At 41.1% G+C, this 16476-nt stretch overlaps 1 protein-coding gene across 4 annotated transcripts in view; it reads left to right on the forward strand.

Moving 5' to 3' along the window:
• The first annotated feature begins 318 nt into the window (after positions 1-318).
• The window catches only part of IRAG2 (inositol 1,4,5-triphosphate receptor associated 2), a 65274-nt gene continuing 49116 nt past the window's right edge, over positions 319-16476 (forward strand). Inside the window, exons 1-9 of one of the 4 annotated variants that reach the window (XM_065568861.1) lie at positions 319-438; positions 4079-4694; positions 5190-5300; positions 6229-6409; positions 6776-6849; positions 6931-7009; positions 8181-8339; positions 13059-13176; positions 14505-14555. In XM_065568861.1, the coding sequence (XP_065424933.1) occupies positions 4100-4694; positions 5190-5300; positions 6229-6409; positions 6776-6849; positions 6931-7009; positions 8181-8339; positions 13059-13176; positions 14505-14555 (1368 nt within the window). In that variant the 5' untranslated portion in view covers positions 319-438; positions 4079-4099. Of the gene's footprint in view, positions 439-504; positions 708-4078; positions 4695-5189; positions 5301-6228; positions 6410-6775; positions 6850-6930; positions 7010-8180; positions 8340-13058; positions 13177-14504; positions 14556-16476 lie in introns of those variants that run through there. The other 3 variants (XM_065568853.1, XM_065568851.1, XM_065568867.1) reach the window with 3 other exon arrangements.

Consider the following 16476-nt stretch of genomic DNA (forward strand, 5'->3'; position numbering starts at 1 on the left):
CCCCTGCTGCCCAACCAATGTCCTTCAACCTTTGCCTCAGAGGGACCATCTCAAAATGCAAGAGGATTTCTTGAGCAGTCTCCAGGCTCATTCAAACTGCCAACAAGAGTCACCTGGTTGAAAGGTGAAAACTATGGGGTGAGTTGTGCAGATCTCAAATTATACACTCTGCCCAAGTTCCTTACAGCTGCAGGAACCATTATCAGAGGATCACAGACTACAGTGGCTTATTTTGTTCTTTTCATCATTGATTCAAAGCTAAGGGCTGCCTAAGGCAGTAAAATGCTGTAGGAAAGAGTGAGAAGGTCAAAAGGATTCATTTAGTAGGGGAATGAAGCACTTGGAAGTAAAGCAAGGGCCACAGAGTGGGAAATTGATACATGGTACAAACCTAATCAAACTTATTAACCACTGAGAGTGAACTGCAGACAGTAGCAGGTGTGTCTTTGAAACTGATTTTTATCAAAGGGGTTTGCTGTATTTAGCCATTTAAATGTATTGCTAGAAAACAATCATAATCATCCCACTTAGCCTTTATTAGTGGGATAGTTAAAATGGATTCTGTTGCCCTGCTCAGGTTTTAAAAGAAGCAGAGTAGAATTTTTCCTTCCCTTTATATGTAATAGTAAGTAGGAGCTATTCAAAAGGATTTCTATGAGGGCTGTTATGAAATGAGACTTAAACAGGACATTGTCAAGATTAGGATGGTTAGATCCCTTTCCTTCTGGTTTGATTTTATCTGCTTGCAAATTCAATATTCTTAATGGGTGATTTAGATATAACTAATGTTTTTAATCTTGTCTCCTTACAAAAGAGTGTATTGCCAATATTTGACAACATAGGGCAATCATGGCATGAAGATGGAAAGATTTGTTTGTAGCTTCTAAAAACTTCTTGTTAAAACAATAGGAAAATGCAGGATCCTGTCTCTTGAGTAAACCTCTTGAAATCAAGTATAGATTCAAGAGCTGTATTTGTATTACTTTTCATCAAAACCATGGTAGCTTTAGGTTCTTTTTGAAATATTCTGCTAAAAGGTTGCATATCAGCTAGTGTAAAAAATACAAATTATATTAATCAGTCTTAGAAAAATAACTTTTTGGGGTGTGTTTCAAACTGGTTTAGTCAAGGGGAGTAAAAGTGCCCCCAAGATGTTTTAAGTGATGTCTTGGTTGTCACGGCTATGTAGCACTCTGTAACATTTTGGGCTTAAAATGTGGTGTTGCTTTTAAGGCTAAAGGATTGTTTATATGTATGCAGTAAATTCTGAACCATTTAATGGTAGCAGAAAATAATGCTTCAGTAGCTTATTATTTCCCCACTAAAATATCTGCTACTGTAGCAGAAATGGAATAGTTTGTCTTCTGAATGTGTCACTTGTTGGTAATAAGATCTATTTCAATATGCTGTAAAGCAGCTTTTGGCTGTCACTAAATTGAAATGTGTAAAGCTAGCTAGTGGCAGCCCTGTACAAGACACACATTTAATAGGATTCCTGCCTCTCGTATTTGGATAAAGTCGCTCAACATTATAGAGCTGTTGTAACTCTTAAGACAACACTCCATTTTTGAGTATTTAAAATGGCTAACAAGTAAAGAATGACTTTCAATGGGAGTTGACCCCAAAGCTGTTCAGGCTCCCTTGAAAATCTTGCATTTTGAGATGGTCCCTCTGAGGCAAGGGTTGAGGCAGATTGGTTGGGCAGCACAGGGGAAGTTTGTTCTGCTGCTTTCCACACCGTAGCTGTTCTGTGGGCAGACGGCTTCAGTCTGCAAGGTTGTTAAGCCAGAACCTTTAAGCCTAGATACTTTAGATCATAGGTGCTGGTGCTGGCTTGAAGTGACTTCTACCCTATCCAGGGTTTACAGTTTGGTTCAATGGCTCTCAGCACCCCTACTATACAGATTATTCCTGCACCTCTCTCTTCAATGCTGGAAAACTTTACCCTAAACATAACCTTTTATAATGGGTTTACCCTGAACTTTTCAAACAGCTTCAATATTATAACACCCTGGTTGATTTATGAAACAGCGGATCTGCTTATTTACTTTAAACTTGTCTGAATTCCTATCGCTTACACTAATGATCTTTAATTCTTGGAGGCAAATGGAATTTTGCAATCAATAAGAGAAATCTGCTGGTGTTGTGCAAGGATACCATTATGGTGTCTGAGAAGGCATTGGAAGGGAGTCTGGGTATGTGTAGGCTTCAAGATGAGGATATGATTCCCAGCTCAAGCAAACATACTAACACTAGCTCGGATTGAGTTAGCATGCTAAAAATAGAATATAGCCATGGCACTGTGTGTGGGGGGGAGGGTTGTCGCTCGGCGTATACACCTAGTATCCTCTCATGGATACATGCTTGTCACAGCTGGGCCCACCTGTCACCATGGCAAGGTGCTATTTTTTTAGCATGCTAGCTTGATCAGAGCTAGCACAGGTATGTCTCCTCAAGCTGAAAGTTAAACCTCCATCTTGAAGTACGGACCTACAGCCAGAGAAGAAATAGTAACTGCCCAAAGGAGGGCACATTAGGCTGTGTACGCTAGTCTTCATTAATACAAGTTTCCTGCTGTTGCTACTATAGTTTCATTGACGTTGACTGGAGTTCTAACAAACAGGGCTCCGGCCACTGCCGGTATTGGTCATCTAACCCTGTTCAGGTCTAAATAGTTTAATGATAAAAACACAGTTGGTGGCTGATGCCTTGTCCGCACTCTTATTTCTACTGGTGCTACCACTGGGGAATTGCTGGGGGTGGTGGGGAGAGATGCTAGGGTAGACAAGACCATAGTGGCAGAGGTGAGTTTTCCTATAAAGAGAAGCTGGGAAGATTGGGACTGCTTAGTCTGGAGAAGAGAGAATACCAATAAATAGATTAGTGAATGATACAAAGAAGTCCAATCAGATGCTCAAATTGGAGCCACCTTTTTAGCCCACGCAAAGCCCAGTGTCCCCTTATTTGGTTAGACAAGGAATGAAAAGGACAAGTCTTAACTTTCACTTTCTCAACAAAGAAGTGTGTGTATTGGGGTGGGGGTGGTTTTGTTTGTAAACAATCTATTTCTCTTGACAATAACACTGAAAACAAATCAATATAAAGATCTACAAACTGATCACTAGAATTTAAAAAAAAATAGCTGTGTTTGTTTCCTTTATGCAGGAGAAGATTAGGAGGGAAAGATCTCTGGTTCCCCCAAACATAACTTTTATGTAAAATGAGTCCTTTTAAATGTGGAGTCCTTTCAAAGAAGCATCTTACCAACCTCTTCAAAAGCTTTAAGATAGCTCAGAGCACAGTAATGTAGCAATTGTGGTGGTGTCTGTGAGTGGGCAGTTTGTTTGGTTGGCCCAGTAAAATGCTAATCCTGGGCCCCTCTTTCATTTCACGTGGTACCAGAACAAGGTGGCTTTGAACATTGGCAAACTTAAAACTAAGTGTTGTTTTGTGAAAACACCCCATTTAAAATTCATGGAACTTGGTGTTGCAGGCTGATATTAAGAACTTGCTATAAATACCAGTTCAAGAAGTCAAAAGACTAGTACAACTGCAGTTGTTTTGCCTGCAATTGTTGGACATGCTACTGGACGAAAGCAGAAGTTCATAATGTCTAGAGAGTATAAAAGGCAGTTTATGTAAATTCCTGGATAACTGTTCTTCCTTTTAGTCCCTTGGCCTTGTGCTTATATGGAAAGTGCAAATGTGCCCTAATATGTAAATAAAACAACTCTAACGAAAGATCGAAACTTTAATAAGACTTCAATTTGTGGAAATAAAAACCTAGAAAAATGCTACTTTATTTTTAAAACCATAAAGTTAGTCAAACTTCTTTAAATCTTGATTTTAAAAAAGGGATGAATTTCTTTTCCTTTTTCCCCTCTAACCAGCTTGAGTTCTTTAATTATTTTCAAGTTAGATGAATTAAGACTTACAAGAAAATACTCAAATGTTATCCAAGAGTTTTCAGACAATCACTAGCTCCTGTTTTGTATAGACTGCCTATTAAATACCGACTGCTGCAAAGAATGTTTAATCAATATTTCTGACTTTTGTGTTCACTCTCTCTCTCGTTCAGATACTTTTCAAACAGAAATCAATGATGTCTTCTGAAAATGTAACTAACAAACGTCATCATAACCCAGTGGACAGCATTTGCCGAAAAATCAAGACTATCCAGATGATGGACCAAATCTCTAATCCTGCTTTACAGATCCCAAAGTTTCAGTCTAGGAACTTTGACAGCCCACAGACTAATATCAAGAAAAACTTAGAGGAGATATTGAAGAAAAGGACCTTTAAAAGTCATGAGGCTACTGGGCCATATTTCCTAAGCCCCAGTAGTGACAATATTTTCTCACCATGTCCGCAGGCTGCAGGCCACAGACGATGCACGTCTGACTTCCACACTGGCAGTGCAACCTATTCAATTGGTAAAAATAAAGAGAAGACCAGAAAGTCATGGCTACCAATGTGCCAAGTTGAGAGTTCTCCACCCCTTCTCAAAAGTGGAGAGGCTAACATCCGTATGGGTCAACTATCTGCAGCTTCCAATGTCGAATGTAAAGACTTGACTTGTAAGGATAACTACCTTACATCAAGTCCAAACTTGCCTTTCTTAACAGCAGTCCAAAAGGCAGAATGTTTTGCGTTCCAATCTCCAGTGGTGAAGAGACTATCTTTGAGTGAAAGAGGTAAACAATTCCAATAAACACTTAAAAGTATTCAGCTTTCTTTTCACCAACCCTAAACATTAGGTTGCCTAATGATGGCTGTCTCAAATGATTGAACCTAATTCTTTAAAAAGACCTGAAACACTACACTGAGGGGGGCATTTGGTCTAAGGAAGCCTACCAATCCCGTTTTTTTCCCTTTATAAAGATCTAGTCTAGAATCTTCTACTTCCATACACTCCATCCCTGTATATAAAGTCTATAGCATAGCCATATTTAGTTCCCAAGCCTGCAAATTATAATGCGTGGGAAGGTCTAGTTGACTTCAATGGATCTCTGCACAAGTGCAGGGGTCTGCCTTGTGTTAGCTGTATGATCAAAGGCCTGTTGTTTAGGTTACAACACCCCTGGGAATGTCATGTAAATTTATGCTGTTGTTAAAAACAAAAATGTAGTTGGAAGTAGGTCCATGGTAACTGAGAATTAGATGTAGTATAATGTATTTATCCCCCATAGGATGGAGACTATCATGGGCGAATAACGCTGACAACACCTATGATGTGAGCTTGATCTGCGAAGAAGACTTGTTGACCACTATCTTCTGTGCATGTGACACAGAACGCAGAGGTGTCTTAACTTTTCCCCCCCCCACACACATTTACTCTGTTTTTTGCTCAGTGAATTTCAAGCGTTAGGTCTTACTAGAATCTCTTCTTAAGAAAATATAATCTGTCTGGTACGTATAGAGAGAGGGTGGCCTCCTGGCTAAATCAAAGGACTGGTCATTTGGGGATCTGGTACTCTCCTGACCTTCCCACAAAAAACCTAGGATGGCACAGTTAGTCACCTAGTCTCTCTCTCTCTGTTTCCTATCTGTAAAACAAGGACAATTGCCTACTTGAGGCAAAGAATGTTTGTAAAACACTTTGAGATCCTCTGAAAGGTGACATAGAAATGCAAACTATAACCATGTCAGTGAAGTGATAGGATTCTTTTCTTAGACGTCTCAGCTTGCCTTCTTGTCATTGTATTTAGAGCTACTTGTACTTTTTTGTACAATGTTTGTGGGAAAATCTTCATTTTGGTTGAAATTTGATGTATTTATTTTAATGAGGGGAGGGGGTAACTTGCCATTTTCCTGCTAGCTCTTGATATAATTGTCTAATAAATGAAAGTTAGTCTTTTATTCTATGTGCTTTCCCTTTTTAAGGAGGCAGTGTTGGTGTTAGTGGCTTAAAATCCCACCTCATTATTGTCTAGAGAAATATTGCTTTGGGGGCCCGGTTTCACCTCAGAAATCTCCCTCCTCCCCCCCTTTTTTTTTTAGCTCTGAAACTCTTAATCCTAAATTTTCTCCTGGCTTCTGCCTCTCCATGTCACACTAGAATTTTTCTAGCCAGTAGCTGGTCTAGAGCATCACAAGTCACTTAGACATACTACAGCACAGATTCAAGGATGCTATGTATGTATTCCAATCACCGTATTACAATTTATTGCCTATACAAAATTGTCTTGACTTTTAAAATCGAGTACAAAGACTGATTATATTTTTAAGGAAAAGTAGCCGTTTCCAAGATAGTTGATTATCTGAGACATACAACTAGTCGGGGGTCAGAAGACAGTGGTCTTGAAGAGCTGTGCAACATGCTTGATCCTGATAAAAGGGACATCTCGATGGACCTGGAAACATACCATGCTATCATGAAAGAGTGGATTGAAGACTGTAAAAGAAAATGGTAATAGAAATTTGTCTTCTAATTTCACAAAATGTTTTTTATAAAGATAAGATAGTAAGAATAGCTTGTCCGGTTTGCAGTGTTAATATGCAGGGCGTACGTTAGCATCCGGGAATCGTACAACTGATAGTGACCACAGGGTGGCTTTTCACCACACATCTTCCTGCATAGTGTGGGTTTTTTTTTTTTTTAAAGTCAGTAAGAAATTAAAGGTCACACTATATCTTAAGGAGTAGGAATAGATTATCAGGGATGTATATAGCAAGGAACTTGAATGTATTTTAATAGAATGAGTGTCAACTACAGGCTGTGTAGGTAGGCTAGAGTGAATCTATTTTGAGTAACCTCATGGTATACTTGTTTCAGGGAAGATACCACTAAGGAGACAACGACAAATACAGAAGATTCTGTGTTTAAATTGCATGAGAGCATTCTAACAGGTGTGGAATATTTCATTCTTACTCAGGAATACTTGACTTTTTTTTTTTTCCTTAAACTAAAACTGGAAAAATCTCTTTCAGCAAAAAAGACTCCTGCTAGGATAAACATTACATCAGGAAGTTTAGAGGCCTTAGGTGGAGATGTGTCCAAAGGAGACCTGTAAGTTTTAGTCATACAATGCTTTTCTTAAACCTAATACAGTTGTTTTCTCTAATAGGCCTAAACTCTCTTCTGAAAAAAATGGATGATGGGATCAAAGTGCATTCATTGCACTGTTTCTAGCAGTTGTTCTCAAACTTATTTGATCGTGCCCCCTTCTTTGTCTGCTCAGCCAATAGCCACTACTCTCTGGCCACCCAGCTCTGAACGTGCACAGTAAGGTTTTTTTTGGGGGGTCCCCCCCAAACTTCTCACGTGCCCCCCTTCCTGGATACATTCTGTGCCCCCCACTTTGAGAACCTCTGGTTGATAGAGCCTCTTTGGACTTGCAAAAACCCAGTTACACAGCCCTTGTTAAGAATAAAACCAGTGTTTAAAGTTCTATACAGAACTTGGCTTAACTTATCAACTGCTGTTCATGTGCCTGCTTGTAACGTATGCTAATTCCTCTTATACCATTTGCTATACAGAAATTTTGCTAATTCAGCTTTAGTTTGCTAGTGTTCACTGATAAGAATTAACAGTGGAAATTTTGTTCAAGTTCTTTCAAAGTCTGATATTAATTCATATAAAAAGTAGCGTGTTTAGGGTCTGAGCTCAAAGGGTGCCCACCACCCAGCCCTTAGTTCTGTTGGTTTTTTAACTAATGTTTGGGTTTCACTGATGAACAGCATCTTGATATTTATAGTGCTCTTAAAAATCATGATTTTGCATTCAATTCACTATACAAAAAACATTCAAAATGGTGTACTCCTCTGAGGTTCCAGTTTAGGCACATATCTAGCTTTGAAATTTTCACTTCTATCAATTTTTAGAAATATAGCTTGTGCTAACCAGAGGCTTTCAATGGGGGAGTGGGGGAGATTATATACTAGTTGCCAGTGACTTCTTATGAGAAAGTGACTATCACACTCGCACCTTTTTATCCCGTGAACACTTGCCCATTGAATATGGCCCCATTAATGGGATTATTACATCTGTAAAGTTATTCATAAGTGTTTTTTGTAGGTTCAAGGCCTTGATTTGGGGATGTTGTGGTAGCATCAGAATAGAGCAATTGCCTACCAACTTAAAACTTGCCTGAACACAATTCTTCTATTCACATTTTACCTTGTTGGAAGACGCATACTGAGAAGAACATGAAATTATGATTGTTCTTTATTGAATACAGGGAGACATCTGACTTGATTACCTGTGTAGCAGACCTTCAGTTCAAGAATCAGAAACTTCAAGAGGAGAACTGCAAACTAAAGATGGCAGTTGAAGCATTGGAGGATACCAATAATAGGCTAATGGAGGACAATGAGGATCTAAATAATCAAGTAAAAAGGTGGAACGCTTTCAGCACAAGTTCAGTAATTTTTAACTCCTGCTGTCTGGAAGTGGTGACCAACTTTGCAAAAACTCCCCATGCTGGACCTCATGTTTATTCTATAAAATTGGAAAAAGTGGTTCCCATTAATCTATCTAATAAGTCACTGAGGAGGAGGAAGAAATGGGGATCCCCTCCTGTTTTTCTTAGTTCAGTGTTTGGCTTGACTCTTTGTCGTTAAAGGCTCCGTGATTAAATGTTAGTCCTAGAAGTTTATGCCCACCCTACCATGCTGTCTCAGTCTCAGTGCCTTTGGGGGAAATCCAGGTAGCTTGGCCCAGATCAGCAACGGGAGATGAGCGTTGTGATGCTAAGCGTCACAACGCCTGACTCTTAGGTGCCTGGGAAACCACTGGAACAGTGAGAACCACAAAGCCTGAGTTAGGTGCCTTGGCTCCCTATACAATGAAGAGGAAGAGGTAGGCACCTAAAGAATGAAATTCACAAAAGCCAGCACATGAGGCACATAGCTGCCTAAGCTAGCTAATGGGAAAAGCTGGCAAAAGGTGGTGTTTTCTAAGCCCTGCCCTTCTCATGGGGTTAGGAACCGATCTCTGCAATCCAGAATCCCTCTCTTGGATTCAGGCAGCTTAGATGCCTAAGCTTCCCCCCTCTTTTCCCAAGAAAATTAGGTGCCTGTTGAACACAACACAAAATGGACCTGATGGGCATGGGAGGCGGGAGAAGAGAAGGGGGAGGTGGGAAAAGAGAATCTCACTTTAGCTCAGTGGTTCATATACTTAACTGAGATGTGGAAGATCCTGGTTCAGTTTCCCCCCCTCTGCCTGAAGAAGGGATTTGAACAGGGGTCATCTCACCTCTTAAGTGAGTGCCTAACCACTGGACTCTAGAGTGATTCTCACTCTCTCTGGCCCAATTAATATTTTAAATTATTTTTGAAGTAGAATAACTTCAATATGACCTACATCAGAATATGACCTACATTATATGCCATAGTCCAATGGCCTGAGAGGTGAGGAACCCCCTGTACAAATCCCTTCTGATTATCAGTGGGGAGAATCTGAACTGGGGTTTCCCACCCAAGATGTGGGAATCCTAACTAGTGGACTAAAAGTACCACCCCTCTCAGCCATTCTGGGTACCGTGAAGCATGTTCCACGCATGCCAAATATATTGGACCCCATCGACACAAAAGATACCCCTCTGCCTATTTTTTTCAGTTTGCAGATTGTACTGGGCTGGGGCTTAGGTGTCCGGACACCTACAGCGAGGCAGCAGTGTGTGTGCCCAGAGGTAGAAATTTGGGCAGCTCGGGGAATTTTTTTAGGGTTAGTTGTCAACCAAGAGCGGGTTTTGTGGCTCTCATTAGTTCTGGAGACTGGGACTTTGCCGAATTCTAGGATTTTTGTAGGTCTGAGTCCTCTCTCTGGTACTTCCACAGAGAGGACAGAGCCTGAAAGACCTTCAAAGTGGTAGGTTTCAGAGTAGCAGCTGTTAGTCTGTATCCGCAAAAAGAACAGGAGTACTTTTGGCACCTTAGAGACTAACAAATTTATTTGAGCATAAGCTTTTGTGGGCTACAGCCCACTTCATCAGATGCATAGAATGGAACATATAGTAAGAAGATATATATACATACAGAGAACATGAAAAGGTGGAAGTTGCCCTACCAACTCTAAAAGGCTAATTAATTAAGATGAGCTATTATCAGGAGGAAAAAAAACTTTTGTAGTGATAATCAAGATGGCCCATTCCAGACCGTTCACAAGAAGATGTGAGGATACTTAACATGGGGGAAATAGATTCAATTTGTGTAATGACCCAGCCACTCCCAAGTATCAGGGGGTAGCCATGTTAGTCTGTATCTACAAAAACAACAAGGAGTCTGGTGGCACTTTAAAGACATAAGCTTTCATGGGTAAAAGCCTCACTTCTTCAGATGCATAGAGTGAAAGTTACAGATGCAGGCATTATATACTGACCCATGGAGAGCAGGGAGTTACTTCGCAAGTGGAGAACCAGTGTTGACAGGGCCAGTTCAATCGGGGTGGATGTAGTCCACTCCCAATAATAGATGAGGAGGTGTCAATTCCAGGAGAGGAAAAGCTGCTTTTGTAATGAGTCAGCCACTCCCAGTCCCTATTCAAGCTCAGATTAATGGTGTTAAATTTGCAAATGAATTTTAGTTCTGCTGTTTCTCTTTGAAGTCTGTTTCTGAAGTTTTTTTGTTCAAGAATAGTGACTTTTAAATCTGTAATAGAATGACCAGGGAGATTGAAGTGTTCACTTACTGGCTTATGTATGTTACCATTCCTGATGTCTGATTTGTGTCCATTTATTCTTTTGCGGAGGGACTGTCCGGTTTGGCCAATGTACATGGCAGAGGGGCATTGCTGGCACATGATGGCATATATAACATTAGTGGATGTGCAGGTGAATGAGCCCTTGATGGTGTGGCTGATGTGGTTGGGTCCTCTGATGGTGTCGCCAGAGTAGATATGGGGACAGAGTAGGCAACGAGGTTTGCTACAGGAATTGGTTCCTGGGTTGGTGTTTCTGTGGTGTGGTGTGTAGTTGCTGGTGAGTATTTGCTTCAGGTTGGGGGTTGTCTGTAAGCGAGGACTGGCCTGCCTCCCAAGGTCTGTGAGAGTGAGGGATCATTTTCCAGGATAGGTTGTAGATTGTGGATAATGCATTGGAGAGGTTTTAGCTGGGGGCTGTATGTGATGGCCAGTGGTGTTCTGTTATTGTCCTTGTTGGGCCTGTCCTGTAGTAGGTGATTTCTGGGTACCCGTCTTGCTCTGTCAATCTGTTTCCTCACTTCCCCAGGTGGGTATTGTAGTCTCACAAATGCTTGATAAAGATCTTGTAGGTGTTTGTCTCTGTCTGAGGGGTTGGAGCAAATACGGTTGTATCTTAGGGCTTGGCTGTAGACAATGGATCGTGTGATGTGTCTTGGATGGAAGCTGGAGGCATGTAGGTACATATAGCGGTCTGTAGGTTTCCGGTATAGGGTGGTGTTTGTGACCATCACTTATTTGCACTGTAGTGTCCAGGAAGTGGATCTCTTGTGTGGACTGGTCCAGGCTGAGGTTGATGGTGGGGTGGAAATTGTTGAAGTCCAGGTGGAATTCTTCAAGGGCCTCCTTTCCATGGGTCCATATGATGAAGATGTCATCAATGTAGCACAAGTAGAGGAGGGGCACTAGGGGACGAGAGCTGAGGAAGCGTTGTTCTAAGTCAGCCATATAGATGTTGGCATACTGTGGGGCCATGCGGGTACCCATAGCAGTGCCACTGACTTGAAGGTATAAGTTGTCCCCAAATCTGAAGTGGTTGTGGGTGAGGACAAAGTCACAAAGCTCAGCCACCAGGCGTGCTGTGGCCTCATCAGGGATACTGTTCCTGACAGCTTGTAGTCCATCCTCATGTGGAATATTGGTGTAAAGTGCTTCTATATCCATAGTGGCCAGGATGGTGTTTTCAGGAAGAACACCAATGCATTGTAGTTTCCTCAGGAAGTCGGTGGTGTCTCGAAGATAGCTGGGAGTGCTGGTAGCATAGGATCTGAGGAGAGAGTCCAAATAACCAGATAATCCTGCTGTAAGAGTGCCAATGCCTGAGATGATGGGGCGTACAGGGTTTCCGGGTTTATGGATCTTGGGTAGCAGATAGAATACCCCTGGTCGGGGTTCTGGGGGTGTGTCCATGTCCAGCCACTCCCAGTCTCTATTCAAGCCCAAGTTAATGGTATCTAGTTTGCAAATTAATTCTAGTTCAGTAGTTTCTTGTTGGAGTCTGTTTTTGAAGCTTTTCTATTGCAAAATTGCCACTTCAACCTCTGGTCACTCAGTAACAGACTTAATGTTCTCTTACTGGTTTTTGAATGTTATGATTCCTGATGTCAGATTTGTGTCCATTTATTCTTTTGCGTAGAGACTACCCGGTTTGGCCAATGTATATGGCAGAGGGGCATTGCTGGCACATGATGGTATATATCACATTGGTAGATGTGCAGGTGAATGAGTCCCTGATGGCGTAGCTGATGTGATTAAGTCCTATGGTGGTATCACTTGAATAGATATGTGAACAGACTTGGCATCGGGCTTTGTTGCAAGAAGTGGTAATGGCCATATATCAGCAATGTACTTGGGGACGTCCTGTTTGCATATAGATAACAGGAAGGGGTTGTGGCCACACCACGTACACATGCCCAGCTAGGTGATCCCATCAACATTGCGAAATAATATTACAGGAAAATGACTCTCACCATAGGCCTCTGGCAGGAACAAAACATTGTTAGTGATCATGGAAAGTGATCATGGAAACTAACAAACACTTAAAACAGACTCTGCTTGTAACTAGTTACGCACTTGATTATAAGTTAGATGTGATCCAAGAGCAAGCCTGTAAGTGCTCAGGGGCAGTCCATGGACTATTCCTTGGCTGAATGAAGATAACAGATGCAGCAGAGGCCCTGGTGGCATGGCAGGGGGATGCTGAAATAGACAGGAATGAAAAATTCCATAGAAGGTCATTCCTTAGCCCAAAGTGCAAGCTTAAACCTAACTCAACTGGCAGATTCTTGCTGTCTGCCTTAAAGCGTGCCAACAAGGATGAGTCCCCGGGGGCTCTTATTGTGTCCAAAAATACTATGTACATAATAAGCTTTAAAAATCTAATGCCTGTGGCTTTGCTGGATTCTTCTTTCTGCAGTGCCCAGCAGTCTGTTATAAGAGCAAAATCATTAAAGGAGGAACTGGAAGAAATGAAAATTAGCCTGACCATCTCAGAAGAGAAGAGATGCAATATTGTGACCCAGCATAAACAGCTAGTAGGTCTTCTGATAATATATAAAAGTAAGAAGCTGTACTGAAGGAATGAGCTGCCTACCATTATAAAATCAGGAAATTATGTTCCCTTAATATGGCTGGTAGTTCATGTAGCTTTGGAAATAAAACTCTCTCTTTGCCTCTGATACGTTAACTGCCTTTTTACAACCTCTCAATTTGGGGCACAACTGAAATAAACTTTTGTTTGCAGCTTTATTGCTCCATGTAATACTCTATAATACTGTCTGGAATGGATATTGTTGAGGAAGGCTAACCTTTTAAGGCACCGCAGTGGGTATTGGGAATGCCTGGCTCTGCTGACACTTTTTGTATGGACCTTGGGCAAAACAGTTGGGGCCCAATTCTCCTTTAACATACACTGAAGTCAGTAGAATTATACCCATATAAAACTGGTGTGAGAAGAAACTTCACTAGCCCACCTGTATAATCTGAGTAATACCTCTCTAAAATGTTGAGGTGTGATTCATTAATGTTCATAAAGCACTTTGAGATCCTCAGATGGAAGGTTTTATAATTTCAAGCCTTATAGTGAAGTAAATCATTAAGAAATACTTACAACTGTCCCTATCTGCACTTAAAAAATCCTCTGGTCTTGCATTCAACTAAATTTACAGAATGTTTGGTGTTGTAATCTGTAGCCACACCTGTCTTTAAATCGGTTGATGTTCCTCTAGTAATTCTAGTGCTCTATGCTCTTGTGGAGTCTGCAATTTAGATTGGCATTCTCTGGTTCCCCGAGAGAGAGAGATTCTTGCAGATAGCTAGTATGAGATCTAAGTCCTTCTTTAGTGGTGCTCAGGTCTTTTTCTGGACCTCCAGAGGTATGAATTCCCCCATAATGCTGAGTGAGGAGCACTGGTCAGTTAAGTTCTCCTGATGCTGCATGATGCCTGTAGATATAGACTAGAACTACTAAAGTTTCATTGTGCAACCGAAAAAGGGACTCCACTCCTTGAATTGTGGGGGGACATGGGGGGAAAAAACAATATGAAGATGCCTGCTACACTTTTCACCTTATTACAGGAAACTACAGCAAATGTTGCATATGCCACATCCTTTAGTAGACTATGATATTAGTCACAGTGTTCATTATTATGTTGCACTATTCCAACAATGCGAACATCATCTAGCGTCATTCTAGCCATCTCACTTTTTTGTGGCTCCTTAACTTAGTGGTTCACCAGATCAAGGCAGAGTAGCTTTGAAACTAAGGTCACCCAAGTAATTTGATAGTATCCTATGACTATTATAAACAATACTACCTTTAAAACATGGCAAGCTGACTCTTCCTGTATTCTCTTTTAACCAGGAAAAAGAGAATCAGTCTCTCATCATCAAAATTTCTTCTCTTCAGGAAGAGGTACAGTATATATAAACTTTACAGGTACGTGTATTCCTCTAGTTAAACTGAGCATGTGAGGAATAGAATTTTTCTATTATTTCAAGCCTGAGCTATTACATAGCAACACTGGTTATGTTCTACAACAGAAACTTCGTAGTGAGTCATGAGTCTCCAAGATGCATTACATTTCAGATTCATCCAGCAGATGAGGGAGAATAAGGTTTGGTTGGGGGAGAGCAGTGGTGGTGGTTCCCTACTATGGAGGATCCAAAGATGTCAACTCCAGATAGCCCAAACACTGAAATAGTGTCCATCTAAACTCTTGCCCATAACAGGCACTTCTATTTCACCACTCAACTAAGATCTGGATCTTCTGTCCATCAATATGTCTGTCACTGGCTGTGACCTATTTATGTTGAGACCTCCCAAAAGTCTGCATAATTGATCATGGCTTAATGGTGTCTTTTGGGGAACAGTAGAGTGTGTTTGTGACACTCTCATTTTAAAATGGTTGCTGTTGTATCTGATTGGAGGGAAATATTAAGATCAAGACAAAGGTAGTTAATATTTCATTATAAGTAAAGTATATTGTTATAAAATATTCTATTTCTTGAAAAGTATGGTGTGTGTGTGTGTTAGAAAACACACCAAGGGAGAGAAGAACATGCCATAGGGACTAATGACCCACAAGAAGACAGTGCAACAAACAGAAGAAATATCTCTGAGCCAGAGAACTCTGTCCTGTGCTATTTCACCAGGCCCATCAATAGAACTTCCAAAACACGTCACTTGTCCAGTCAGTTGCAAACCTCTGAGTATGTCCATGATGTTAATTAATAGTATAGCCAATTGATTGACTATACTTGTGGCTCACTATGAGAAATATTCAAGAGACCAAATAAGCAAACTCAGCCAAATGTATTGTCTTAAAAACAAAAATGGACGATCTAAAAAGAAGACGTACTTATCATCCTTCTGTGAAGCTAATCTTCTCTTGCAGCATGTTCGCCTTATGCAGAAGATGCAAACCGAAACCATTTACATTATGGCTGTTTCAAGTTTAAAAAGCACTGAAGATCCAACTCATCAGTTCCTTATTTTGTTGTTCTGTACCTTTCCTTATCTCTGTTCTAGATACCACATTCCAAACTCATTGAGAGTAGAGTTACATCCCAAGCTGTGCTAGGACATTCATGTGTCTTGGCTTTTACAGGCTTCCTATTGCCTAATGCTAAAGTCAACTTTGTAAAGTGTTGTGGGATACTTGACGTGGGTGACAGGAATTGTGGGAAGAGCATAATACATTAATATAACTTCCCAAAACTATATTATATGCATAATGTGTGATGGCTAACACTGCAGGGGAGGGAGGCATGCAGGGGTATGTGTGATTGCAGCACGTGTAGACCGACCCACAGTAGCTTCAGTGTAGCTACTGTAAGTACTAACAATAGCGAAACCATAGCAGCACAAACTTTGGCGCAGGTTAGTCACCTGAGTATGTACCCAGAGTACCAGGTGGGCATATGCTGCCACGGCTTCCCTGCTATTCATAGGTTGGTAAATTAAAGCTAGCTTGGGTGTGCCTAGACAGGTTACAGTCTAGGAATTGCTCCAAAGTGTACTGTCTTTTTCAAGAGCTGCCTAAAGCTTCTGGGGAGTGATGGGGGTGGTACTGTGTGGGAACCTGATCCAAGTGCCTTGAATGGGGTGAGTTTATGGTATATTTCCTGAATAAAGCAAAACTCAGGATTGTGTTGGCATAGAGATAGTGCCAATAAAAGTACATCAGCGCTGGAAAGATCAGTGTTGCTGGGCAGCAGGCAGCCAGAGCGAGCCGGTTTGGTTTCTATGCAGTTGACACTGTAAGTGTTCACATTATAAGGCCACAGGGGTGTTGGGGGTTTGGGGGGGAGAAGGAGGCAGGGTTTGCATGGTG

The sequence above is a fragment of the Chrysemys picta genome, chromosome 1 (assembly GCF_011386835.1).
Source record: "Chrysemys picta bellii isolate R12L10 chromosome 1, ASM1138683v2, whole genome shotgun sequence".
Lineage (NCBI taxonomy): Eukaryota > Metazoa > Chordata > Testudines > Emydidae > Chrysemys > Chrysemys picta.